Below are 12,985 nucleotides of genomic sequence, written 5' to 3'. Positions count from 1 at the left end.
CCAGGTCATGTGGCCAGCATGACTAAGCCACTTCTGGTGCAATGGAACACCGAAACCAGAGCAGCGCATGGAAACGCCGTTTACCTTCCTGCTGGAGCGGTACCTATTTATCTACTTGCACTGGCATGTTTTCGAACTGCTAGGTTGGCAGGAGCTGGGACCGAGCAACGGGAGCTCACCCCGTCATAGGGATTTGAACCGCCGACCTTCTGATCAACAAGCCCTAGGCTCAGTGGTTTAGACCACAGCACCACCTGTGGTGCATTGGGCTTTAGATCAGAAGTCTTAGGGGCTAACAAAACCTGACCCAATGCCATGGCAACCCTGCTTTCCAAAGTGCAAAAGTGCTGGCTTGTTTTCACCCACCCCCATGTCCTGGGTGTTATTTATCCGCCTCTCACTGGACGCAGGAGGCGGTGTCCATGATACCCCTGCCACACAAAATAGTACAACAGAACACAGAGGATTTTTTTTCTTTTATGTGAATACCTTTCATTGTAGTGCTTCCATTCTTCCCGTTTTACAGAACACACAGAGATGTGGAGAGGTATGCCGTCAGAGCCAAAACAAAACAAATACAGTCTATTTAAATTATTTTAATAAGTACGAAAAAGATAATATTTAGCAATATTCTGTGTGGGGGTTAATAAATATTCTTTTAACAGCAAGCAGAGTGACACATTCAAACATTGGTCAAGTTATTTCTTTTACATTTTTCATGAAAGCAATAACTTTCCCCCCAGCTAAACAAGGTCACAAATTACAGAATATTATAATCCCACTTTGTTTTTGTTTTTTTGTTTTCTCCTTAACTATAGAACACTTAAAAGTGAACTGCCATCCAGAGATTTTTTTTAATGACACTGATGTTCAAAATTACATAGACTACATTTATCATGCAGATTTTTTTTATTGTGCAAGTGTTTAATTTGTGTGTGTTTGTGTGTGTGTGTGTGTTTCTTTAGAAAAGCAAACAATTCACCACTGATGCTCCTTTTTCACTCATCAAAAAAGTCTCATCAGGGTCACGTATTAGGAGTGTCCCTGGACCCAACACTGCCCCTGGATGCCCTGGTCATAGTGGCTATGAATGTGAGTACTTTCCCCTAGATTAGGGTAGTGCCTTAGTGGCAACATTTTCTGGAAAAGTCAGGCCTTGTCATTATCACACATGGGACAGTTATCTACTGGATCACAGCAATGCACTCTACATGGCTCTGCCTTTTAAGTGTGCTCAGCTCACGGGAGCTACTAGATCACTAACTAGGGTGCATTATATGGAGCCAGTAACTCCTAGATTGCACCATCTTCTCCGCTTTCCAATTTATCCCCCAGCCAAATTCAAAGTGCTGGCTTTGACCCCAAACAGCTTGGGTCCTATGTAACTCAGATGGCATTTGAAAACAAGCTGGCTATAAACGAGGCTTGCTCAACTTTCGATCTCACCAAGGCAAACAGTCCACCAGCTAGGCATGTTTTACAGAGTCCTACCAGTGGTTCAGTGAATCTGTATTTGCTGTCAGCAAGGGACACAGAAAAAGTGGGCTTGTCACACACATCTGGCAGGCCAAAAATGCATGGCTAGTGGATTGCATTTGGCTTGGTGGGTCAAAAGTTGCCAACTTTTTAAGGTATGTTTGATCATTTGTTTGGCCTAGAGAAGCCGCTTTATCCACATCACACACCTTGGTTTTGATGAAGCCAAATGAATTACTATTCAGTGCTGAACAGAAGTCCCATCAAACTTTCCCTTGTTTTCCTTAGCAGTTGGCTTTTTTACCCCCAGAGCATATATCTATACATGTATCTTTTGATGAATAAATAAATTCCATGTTGCATTCTGTGCTGAAAGCTAAATACTGTAAACCCATGACTGCTAGATACAACTAATCTGAGATAGAATTGCCAAAAACAAACAATTTCTTCTCTAATTCTGTGTTAATTTAAACAGTTATGATAAAGAACTCTATCAAGCTAGATCAGGCATAGGCAAACTTGGCCCTCCAGATGTTTTGAGACTACAATTCCCATCATCCCTGACCACTGGTCCTGTTAGCTAGGGATCATGGGAGTTGTAGTCCCAAAACATCTGGAGGGCCGCGTTTGCCTATGCCTGCGCTAGAGCTCCTCTAGGCCAAATATGTTTAAAAACTATTTATTACAAAAACCTGAATTTAGTGCAATCCTGAGCACCTTGAACACAAGTTACATGAGTTGCAGGCCAACAGAATGGTGTGACATTATGCAACAATTAACATTTAAGGTGTATGATTAAAAAAAACCAAGTTACAGAGCTTATTATAAGTGCACCAGGAACTGCCCTGTGATCTTCGGATGAAGAGCAGTACACAAATTTAATAAATAATAACAAGCCATCTTGCATATTTTCAAAAACACATTTCGTAACACTTTTCAGAAGTACTAAATCAAGCTATGGTGCACATCAATCTTTTAAAGTTACAAGGATCACTGATTTTTTGGCAGAGTTCTAATTCCATAAGAAAGACGAACATATCTGGCCATTTCCATAACCTTGTAGGCCTTTAAACATTACAGTAGCACTGTAAGGGGTTTCCATGGAAAAGCGCTTCCCACAGTCTGAATGGACTGTTTAAATGACACCTCAGATGCAGAATGATCATGTGTATGTGTAAATCAGCCCTAAGTTTCACTGAAACCAGCAAGACTTTCACACCAAGTCTGTACATATTTATTCATAAGTATTCCATTTAGTTAAATAGACCCTTCTTTCTATAAAAAATACGATTTTAGCATGGATTCACCTACACGTGGGTAGCTAACCCCATCAGCAACCATTTATAGCACAGTTGGGTTTGTCTACCCACACAGATGTGGCAAATCATTCAAAGAAGTAGTTTTCCTTGTGGATTTTACTCTAGCCAACAGCAACTTTAATTTTCATCTTTCCTAAATCCTGGCTAGCTCCAATAACTCAAAATTGCCTAGACTCAGGTTCTTAAAAATCCGGTTGTAAAATCATCTTCTGCTGATCAGATATCTGGGTTTAGAGTCAACAACGTATGGAAAAATAAGATAAATGAACCAAAAGGATATTGTAAGAAACTGGAACATTATTAATTTCAAATGAATAGTGTTCCAATGGAAGACACATTGTCCAGATCCACAAGCCACTTACAATGGCAAAACCCCATTTCTTTAAACAGGATTACTCTAAAGTAAATGTGGTCTGGTTTGCAGCTATTATAAGGCTTCTGAGAGAAAATGCTCTACATGTTTCAATAAGTAGATGCCCTTTTCTGAGGACTCCAATTAACAGTTTCTCTCAAGTACATTCTTCTTTTCTCAAGTAAACATACAACAATCGAAGGCCAGCAACTACTCATTTTACTTTTCTGCAAAAGAAAACAAGACCTTATTTATTCATTCATGACATTCCTCCCATTAAAGCATTTCACAATTTCCCACTCAAATTCAGATTAAACACTAACCCTGCTTCACTCTCTTATAAAAGCTATAGCCATTAAATCTCTCAGTCCAGAATCATGTCAACTACCCATTTCCATCACAAAGAGCACAGTTTTCGACTGCCTTAGTATAGCAGTGTTGTGTTCTGGAGGGAGTGCTCTGTGTAGCCAGAGGGCCATTTCATACATAACACAGTAATAAACCTGGGTCTCTCACCCAGGGAACACTCAGCAGGGACAGTTGCCAGTCTCTGCTCTAACAAGCATACCTATATAGAACACATATGTTCAGATATTTATTTTCCACAATAACACCTTATATTTTGAGTTGTACATTTAGGTGTACTCATTTAACAATGTGAAGACGGTGTGTGTGTGTGTGTGTGTGTGTGTGTGTGTGTCTGTGTGTCTGTGTGTCTGTGTGTATGTGTGTGTAGTGCAATTAGGCAATGTTCGATTCTGGACTTGACGGGGGTCACTTCAAAATGTGGTTCACCAGCCCTGCTGCTCTTTGAGGCCCTTCTAATCATTCTGCTGAGTTGGACACTGGATGTCAGCCCCAAAGTCCTGAATTGATGGCATCGCTGCAGAACTATGATTCAGAATAGTGGATTCTGCAATCATCACAGCAGCAGCTGTTCCAGACAAGATTTTAATTGCCATACAGATGTTGAAGACACAGAGACTACTTTGCATCAAGAACTGCTAACTCTAGCCTTTGACCAGCTATTAAAATTTAAATTAAGTTTCATTTGCTATTGATCAATATAGTTGAACCTAATTAAATCCATGCAAAGTTCTCACCAAAGGTACCACCACATCCAACAATTCCTCCCGGCAACCTTTTCAACACAGATGCAAAATTCAACAAGTAGAACTGCCACTATTCTATTGTTGCAAGGGGTTGCATTTTTACAACTAGCAGAGGAGCACCACAAACCCACTAAGCAGTTTTTATTAAAGTGTTGGACAGGACAACATTTGCTCCCCCCCCCCCCCTGAAATAATAACTAAAATTCTCTCTGCACAAGGCAAAATTTCATGCAACCTGAGATAATTTAGGAGTCTGCTAATTCTGAAATTGCAGCAGGTACATTAGGATTTTTTATTTAATTTTAGTATATCTTGTCTTATGAGTTTGACTTCTTTTTCCCAGATTTGGACTTAATATTTGTTCTGGTAAAAATGAAATAGAAGTTTCGGGGGAGAAAGCTTAACTGCAAACAAGCTAAAGTTGTAGCAGCTGCGGCATTTTCACTTTCTCTTTCTGTTATCAGAAAAAGATTGCACCCAACAAAAATTATAATATGTACCATACATTGCATTAAGGAATTAAATTATGTGCCAAGCTAAAGAATAATGAGTCAAGACACAAAATAGGTTCACTTTCTATCTACTCTAAATAAACCCAAAGACCACATTGTACTTCTTTTTATGTGCTCAGAAAAGCACACAAATCAGTCTCTTCCTTGATGGTCAATCTACTGAACACTATCCTAGCTCCCTGTAACTCCTAGATCACCTCCATTTTCAGATTCTGCCATTAAAGGTTCCCTAGATAAACTCTCACGTTTTTCCTTCTCCCCTCCCCTCACTTACACTCTGATCCAACTCACAATTGTGTACCGATGCAGCAAAGATGGCCTGCACATACAAACAAGGCTTTATATCTAGACTGTCCTTTTGGATGCAGTCTAAAAGTGTGCAGTTTGCACAAGAAGAATTGACACCAAGCACCTGGACAAGGAATCCTCTGAAAACAGAAAATAAAACAGGAGATCAGAGTCATGGCTCAGTGTTAGAGCACCTCTAAGGTTCCAGGCTCAATCCCAGACAACTCCAGGTAAGGTGAAACCCTGGAGAGCTTCTGCCAAGTCTGTGTAGATAATAATGGTTTTGATTACTCAACATAAGGCAGCTCCTTATCTTTCTAAGTGGCTAATAAAATTTTCAACTGCCTGCTAACACTTACCATAGTCTTTGTGACTTAGTGCTACGCAGTGCAATGCTCCCACTGAAGTCATTCTTAATTCCTTCATTGGAGCCTCAATGCTACTGATCCAATTGCCAATACAGAATTATTTTGTATCCAATTGTAAATGTTAGCATCGAGTGTGACCCACAATCCAGCTGTGCTGATAGGATTCCTCAGCAGTGCAGGAAGCCCAGCCTAGCAAACCAGACACAGGTTTGGAAACACGGGCCCTAGCAGTCATTGCAACAACTATCAATGCTACTGTGGCAAAGACAGACCACCATAAGCTCATTGTGTGTGCCTCAAAATCAGAGCAATACAAGCACCCATATTGCATTAATTCTTTGGATTACTAGGCACAAATTCAAGAAGATTAACTAATGATGGACAACAACACAGAGGGACTGGTCATTGCTACTACGACATATTGCCCATCTAAAGTCCCTAACCTTTGGATCTAGGAGCAGGCAGAGGCAAACTCGTCCCTCCAGATGTTTTGAGACTACAATTCCCATCACCCCTGACCACTAGTCCTGTTAGCTAGGGATGATGGGAGTTGTAGTCCCAAAAGATCCGGAGGGCCGAGTTTGCCTATGCCTGATCTAGGAGACTTATTTTTTTTCTGTTTAGGGTTGAAACTTTAGGCTAAATATTGGGGGAAGATAAAAGGCTGCCAAGGAAAATAAACAGTACGTCTATTTAAGAGTGCATTTATAACTTGAATTTCATGCTCAATTAAACAGAGGCCACTTAAAATTGATACCGCTAATCATTTTAAAATAATAACCAGAAAATAATGACAATGGGTAGAAAATAGTTAAAATCATGTTCATATGAAAAACTAGGAGGCAGGCTAGATCCTATGCCAGATATAGAAGAGAGTTTTATCACAGAAAGTTAGTAAGGCTAGAAGCAGATGATAGGAGATTCACCACTCCTCACACCTGAAGGTGAACTAATATTACTTTCATTGCATACTAAGTGTGCATATTCACCTGCTATCATCTGTGTTCACATGTTTCTTTCGGTGTTTCGAAAATATGCAAAAACTTGTTTGATCGAGACGATAGCGATCAAAATGAAACGAAGTATACCACAGGCAAGAATGGTTCTATCATGCAATCTCCAACTCTCTCTCTCTCAAAACACACACACACACACACACAACCCCCCCCAAAAGCATTATAATCTTTCTCTTGCTTTTGAGAATGGCTGCAAAGGTATGAAAAGGGAGGGGAGAACTAATTAGCTAGGAGCCAGTGATATAACCACCAAAATTACTACTTAACATACATTTAGAAAGTGCTAGACACAGTGCCATCCATATGAGTGCAACTGTCCTCATCTATATCCTATTAGAATGCAGTCACAGTTCACAAGCATCAGCACCGGACAGACTGACATCATTTGCTCTGTGCAGGACATAGCTGTAGCTCTGTAGTTGCAGCCAGCACTGGGCCACCACTACAGCTACCCATAACTTGAGAATCAGGGTATTATTGTTGGATTTGGAGGCATTAATTTTTCCGTGAGGTATGCTTTTGCTAAAAACAACGTAACAATTACCGCCTCATCTATTTAAGTAGGAATGGGATGGGTATAAGCATGGGTAGGCAAACTAAGGCCGAGGGGCCCAATCGCCTTCTAAATCCATCCCGTGGATGTTCCGGGACTCAGCGTGTTTTTACATGAGTAGAATGTGTCCTTTTATTTAAAATGCATCTCTGGGTTATTTGTGGGACATAGGAATTCATTCATTCCCCCCCCCCCATAGTCCGGCCCCCCACAAGGTCTGAGAGACAGTGGACCGGCCCCCTGCTGAAAAAGTTTGCTGACCCCTGGGTATAAGCAAAGCTATGGTTTGTGCCTTTGCAGTGAATCTACTAATATTCTATAGTGTTTATTATTATTATTAGTGTAGATGTAAACTACTACCACTGATGGGGACATACTACAGCACTGGCTGCCCGTGTGTTACCAGGCCAGGTTCCAGGCTCGAATTTACAAGGTCCTTAACAACTTGGGTCCAGGATATCTTAAGGACCAGATGATCCTTTATATCCCTGCCCAATCACAAGGGATCTTGGGGAGAGTCTCTGTTGGTGGTCCTTCATGGCTCAGACACACAGCTTGTAACTACTAGAAGCTGTGCACTCATTGTTGTGGGCCCAACTCCCTCCCAATTTACAATTAGAGAGGACCCTCACCTTGCTGAACTCTAGGTGTATGACAAAGACTTCCTTATTCCAGGAAGCTTTTAAATGTGATATTTGAATTTATGTTCTGTTTAATGATGGATGTTCATGGTTTTATTCTCTGTCTGGTTTGTTTTTAAATACTGTGTCCTGTTTAGAAATGCTAATGAATAGGTAGTGTGTGAATGCCTTAAATAAAAATAAATGTTTGCCATAAACATTCACATTTAGCTCAATTTTTTTATGCATGTTTTCTTGGAAATAAGTTCCATGATGTTCAAATGGGCTTACAGTTCCAGCTAAGTGTGCATAGGATTGTATACTTAAGTGTTCAGACATATGACAGACTGTATTAAATAGTTCTGTTTAAGTCAACATTCCTAGCTTTGACTTCTGCCTGTTTCCAACAGTTCTGACAACTGCAACAGGGCGAAGATAGGTCCCTTTGTGCAGACTGAATTTGCAAAACGAATGGTTATTCATAAATAGGAATTGCATTTTGCATGTATATTAACACTGATCCAAAGGAAGAACAGGAGAAACCTACTTGATTCTGTAGGGTTTTTTATGGGTCCACTGTTCCTTAAGAACGTGTGCCTTACTGAGTAACCAATGCTAAACTCATCCCTCTGCCAATTTCTAGAAGACAAAGTTCTGATTTTATACTGTTTAAGAGAAAAACATCTCAGCTGTCCACCTCGATTACATGAAACATGTAGGATGTAAAATATAGTCATTGGCCTCCTTATTTCAAGGCCCAGTCCTATGCGGTACTGAGAGCTGTCAGCTCCCATGGTAATTAAAGAGATTGAAAGCACATAGCGTTTGGCAATAAAAGAGTTTGCACACCGCACACCAGCAACAAAGCTCCAATTATTACGTTCCTGGGTGCTCTCACAACCCACTGACCACAAACTCTGGATCTCCTGTGCTCTTTGTAGTGGGAAGAAAGCAACAAATGAACTGAACTGTTATCATATTACTTGGGTAAATCGTGTCTCTAACCACCTGGTCCACCCTTGGAATGAAATCTGAATTGGGTAGCCCAAAAGAGAGGTGTCACAGCCAACAAAATATGGTAGTTATTTTCTTCCCCCGACAAGCAACAGTGGGCTTGTATATGCCTGATATTAATACAGATTGAGAATTCTCCCAAGAATGTAATGTTTAAACAGGACAAGAACTGATGAAGATGGGCCTTGTTTTAAAGTCATGCTGTCAGAGCCCTTTGCCAAAATCAAAGATAAAATTGAATAAAATTGTCTATATTACTAGTATTTACAAGTGCTTTACATATGTACATATTTATATATTTATTTGTACCTGGAAAATGTAGCATCAAAGGGTATATTTATATTTTACAAATAAAACATTTTTTAAAGATATGTATAACTGTACCATGAATAACTTTTTTTTTATTGCTTGCCTTCAAACCTTGCACAACTTTATCACACATTTCTGTACTACACAGATCTACGTTATATATAAATAGGTATGAAAATAAGGATTTTTTTTTCTATTTTAATGTTTCAAATAAAGTGCTCATTTTCCCCAACTACTGTTACTGAAGAGGATGAATTGATTAGAGGGGATCAAATGTATACATTATGGGGAAGGTACTGTTCTATCCTTTCAACCTATTCTCATTGTGTTAAGTATCTTACCTGATTTTGGCTGCAACCCTACACATGGTCACCTTTGGAGTAAGTCCTGCTGAACTCAGCGGGGTTACTTCTGAGTTTACATGTAAAGGATGGAACTATTAATCTCAGAAGATCTATTTTACCTCAATGTTCTAACCAATAAAATGCATTTGTGACCTTGCCATCAGTATTTCTCATGCAGAGTAAAGACCGTAACCACGTTAAAGGAAAATGAAACAATACAGAAAATAAAACAGCAAATGGAAATATTGTTTGATTTTGTGCATGTGTGTTTCCACCTCTTAAGGTAATTTAAAATTGTTTTAGAAATATTTAAACAGTGTTGTTAAACTTTGCAATATCTAGTTATGCACTATACTCAAGTACTGTACAAAACTGCAATAAATGACACTATACGACTACATATGCTTCTACTATAAAGACACCATCAGAAAGGTGGATCTTTTTTTAAGGTCAACTAATAACTGCTAATATGTACGTGAATCAAAATACCTTTGACTGGCCAGATGTATTATTAAAATCTAAATACAGTACACAATTATTTATGGTAGTATGATTTACAGGGCCTTTTTCGGGGGGGGGTATAAGGAATATTTGCAAAGGTTTCATGAGAAATAGTTAATGGATCAATATTAAATATTATACAAAATTTGCAAACAGAGGCTCCAGTTTTGTTTCCGTTTGCATTTAAGTATTGATGATGCACTGGATTTTCTTTTCTTAAAAAAAAAAGACCTCCTCTTAGCAAAATTATTTCTAATATATAAAGTCATTGTAAATTTATGCCAGCAAAGTGTAAGCTTGCAATTTACAAAAGCAGCAATAATCTTTAATCACGAGGACCCCCTCATGAAAACGAAATCCCAAAGAACGGTTTCCAGTGGCTGCTATGGATACACGAAGTTAACCTTTTAAGGCAGATTTCATGGAAACTGTACTTCAGAAAAGTTGTACACAGAAGTTTTATATTACCAATATGCTTAAACCCTGAAGAGTATCTGAAAGCTTTTTTTCTGGACATTTGGCTTTTTCTTCTTTTCTTTAATTTATAAAAGTTTCAATTCACAAGACGGGATTAATACTTAAAATTGTCTCGCGAATGGCTACTATGTGCAATATGTTACTAGGTAACCTTGTAAACCTACAGCTAAGAATCCAGAATGTTGCTCTTTGTGAGATTTCAAAGAGCAAATTGAACCATTTGCAAAAACATGTTCCCATCTGTACTGGGTCCCTGGATTTTTTTGCGGGAGCACATCTGGATGAATGACTTGCCTTTGCGAATGCACGGGCACTGCCGATATAAAACACAGCTATAAAACATTTCTCACTATCGCCTCAAACAAACGGATCGAATCCAAAGACCCACAAGCAGAATTAAAACAGCCGGGGCTTATCCACACAACTTTTGCCCTGCCCTTTCCAGGGACAGTTCCATGCTTTAAAGTTTCATGTCTGAGAGCTCTTTTCCACCGCCCCGGAGCATAAATCCCCTCTTTAAAGCTGAGTGCAACAAACAGCAGTGGAGGAAAGGTAAATGTAGATAAGCTCTCACTTGTGTTAACCTGCAAATGTTTGCACAGTTATTTTCCTAGTGCCATCAACAGGTAGGTTTTATAGCAGCTTTCAAGTTTCTGCTACTACAAGAGCTTGCACAAATGGAAGAACGTATTTGGGTCCAGTTTTGCTTTTCTCATACGACGCTCCGGAGCACAGTGCCAAACAGCCCCTCCATGAGCAGAAGACAGCTTCTGCATGTAGGTGGGCAAGCTTTGAATCAATGGATTCCATTTGTACATTCAGCTGCAAGTAGTCAACTGCACAGCAACCAAGTGTAGTAACATGTGAACCAGCCCTAGGACTGCTCATCTGAAAGAACCAGAGTTTACCATTTATTTAGGAGACTAGCTCTCCTTCTGCATATCAACGAATTACAAAACAACAACTCTAATACCTGATCTCACCTTACTGTGCACTATTTACACCCCTGACCCTGAATGTTTATTTGGGAGTAAGTTCTGCTTCTCTGTGCAACTGCAGCAAAAAAGAAATACCCTACTTTGATTGTTCTGTACCACTTGCCAGACAAGCATCCCTTTCTTTCTATATCTACCTGAATATATCAGAGCCAAAACAGCCCATGCAATGCTATGTAAAGAAGTGCCTGTAAAGCTCACCATAGAAAACATCTGTGATGAGCCAAGAAAATAATGTATGAAGTCACTGTTATTAATTAACACTGCCCCTAATCATGTTTTTTTCATATGATTCTTTTTTTTTTCATATTGATAAAGAGCCATATGACTCACCCTTCTTGGGCTCAAATCAGGGAGCTGTTAACAGCTAGAAGAACTATTAAGGACTGAATGAATATTGGCCAATGTTTTTCACTAGGAGCAAGCAGGTTTGTGTTGTTTACTTTGGTGTATCATCACTTTTTTATTTTTTAAAAAGTATGTTGTCAACGTCCACCACAGTGTGGCATGGAGAGGTTGGCTCAGCATCAATTCCCTTGCCCCCGATATCCCTCCCCCCACATTGCACAACTGCTTTGATAAAACACTTTAGCACTGGACAGAAAGAAAGAAAAAAACACTTTTGCTACAATGATTGATGTGAATCCAGCTTTGGGGCTAGGCTGGAAACTTTTCTTCTCTTGTGAGACCTGCCCAAGCACCCAATCCTTTTGCTTCAGGGGCAGAGTGCTGACCGTACCACAGATCTAACTGTTAATCAGCAACTTCAGCGCTTGACTCAAAAGTAAAGAGGTGCTTAACCCTGACATTCCAATAGCCTTGACATATATCTTGCATTCATAATGGTTGCGAATAAGAGAATACTTGAGCTCACCACACACCTGTAATATTTACATGGGCACTGCTACCGTAAGAAATTAAGGTTACTTCTTATAAAAAAAACCTTCTCTTTTAAATGATAGTTTCTTTGCATTAAAGTAGAATCAGTCATTTTATAGAAAAATATCTTAAACTTTAAATTAAAAAAATAGTGTTACTAAATAGTTATGTAGGACCATATGCGGTTGTATGGATATAATTCAGCATTATTTGAATACCAGTTTAGGAGAACTCACACGGATAGGAGAGCGGGCTATATTTGCCATGGGTGCCATCTGTTTACAGATCCCATGAATAAACTCTGTGCACCTCCTTTGGAGATAAATGGACATGATACCTATATACATTCTGTACATCTCGGTTCACGGGTTAGCAGTTATTAGTCGTACTGTACATAGGAAAACAATCTGATTATAATGATGTTATACGCCCTCAGCATAAAGTTAAGGTTTGCTCCTAAAACCCATGTAAGACAGGTTCCCTGTTTAGATATGTTGCCCAGTAAACTAGGTTGAAAGTACCAAATAAGACTGGAAAAACTATTCTCGACATCCTGTCGATTTTACTAACACTGTTGAAGGTTTTCTTTGCTTCCTGTGGCTTGGCTTCCGGCTTGGCTTTGTTGGGTTCTGTTGTGGTAGCGCTCTTGGAGATTGTCGGGAGAACAGAGTCCTTTGTGATATTTGGTGCATAATTGGCAACTGCCACTGCATAGGCGTTGTTTTTCTTAATAACCGATGCCTTTTCTTTTTTCTGAGGGGAAACAAAAATGGCATTTGATTACCCAATCATGGTACTTGCATTATGTCACAATGGTGGCTAGTAGTTTTACTTACCCTTGCTTGAGTCC

The 12,985-nt window shown here is 39.4% G+C and overlaps 1 protein-coding gene and 2 long non-coding RNA genes across 4 annotated transcripts in view; 2 read left to right on the top strand and 1 right to left on the bottom strand.

Moving 5' to 3' along the window:
* The first annotated feature begins 2,453 nt into the window (after positions 1-2,453).
* Positions 2,454-4,444, top strand: LOC308595204. Its single transcript, XR_014011912.1, has 2 exons — positions 2,454-3,841; positions 3,884-4,444. It is a non-coding gene; the product is annotated as an uncharacterized lncRNA (long non-coding RNA).
* A 1,846-nt stretch (positions 4,445-6,290) lies between these two features.
* Positions 6,291-12,252, top strand: LOC308595193. The gene is made up of 2 exons (XR_014011896.1): positions 6,291-7,739; positions 7,848-12,252. It is a non-coding gene; the product is annotated as an uncharacterized lncRNA (long non-coding RNA).
* GABRA2 (gamma-aminobutyric acid type A receptor subunit alpha2) overlaps positions 10,004-12,985 on the bottom strand; it is a 74,355-nt gene continuing 71,373 nt past the window's right edge. For both annotated transcript variants that reach the window (XM_081208965.1, XM_081208966.1), the window contains one exon: positions 10,004-12,888. In XM_081208965.1, the coding sequence (XP_081065091.1) occupies positions 12,592-12,888 (297 nt within the window). In that variant the 3' untranslated portion in view covers positions 10,004-12,591. The remainder of the gene's footprint in view (positions 12,889-12,985) is intronic.

Source organism: Podarcis bocagei (assembly GCF_964188305.1).
Source record: "Podarcis bocagei genome assembly, chromosome: 9".
Taxonomy (NCBI): domain Eukaryota; kingdom Metazoa; phylum Chordata; class Lepidosauria; order Squamata; family Lacertidae; genus Podarcis; species Podarcis bocagei.
This window is presented reverse-complemented; position numbering and strand designations above follow the sequence as displayed.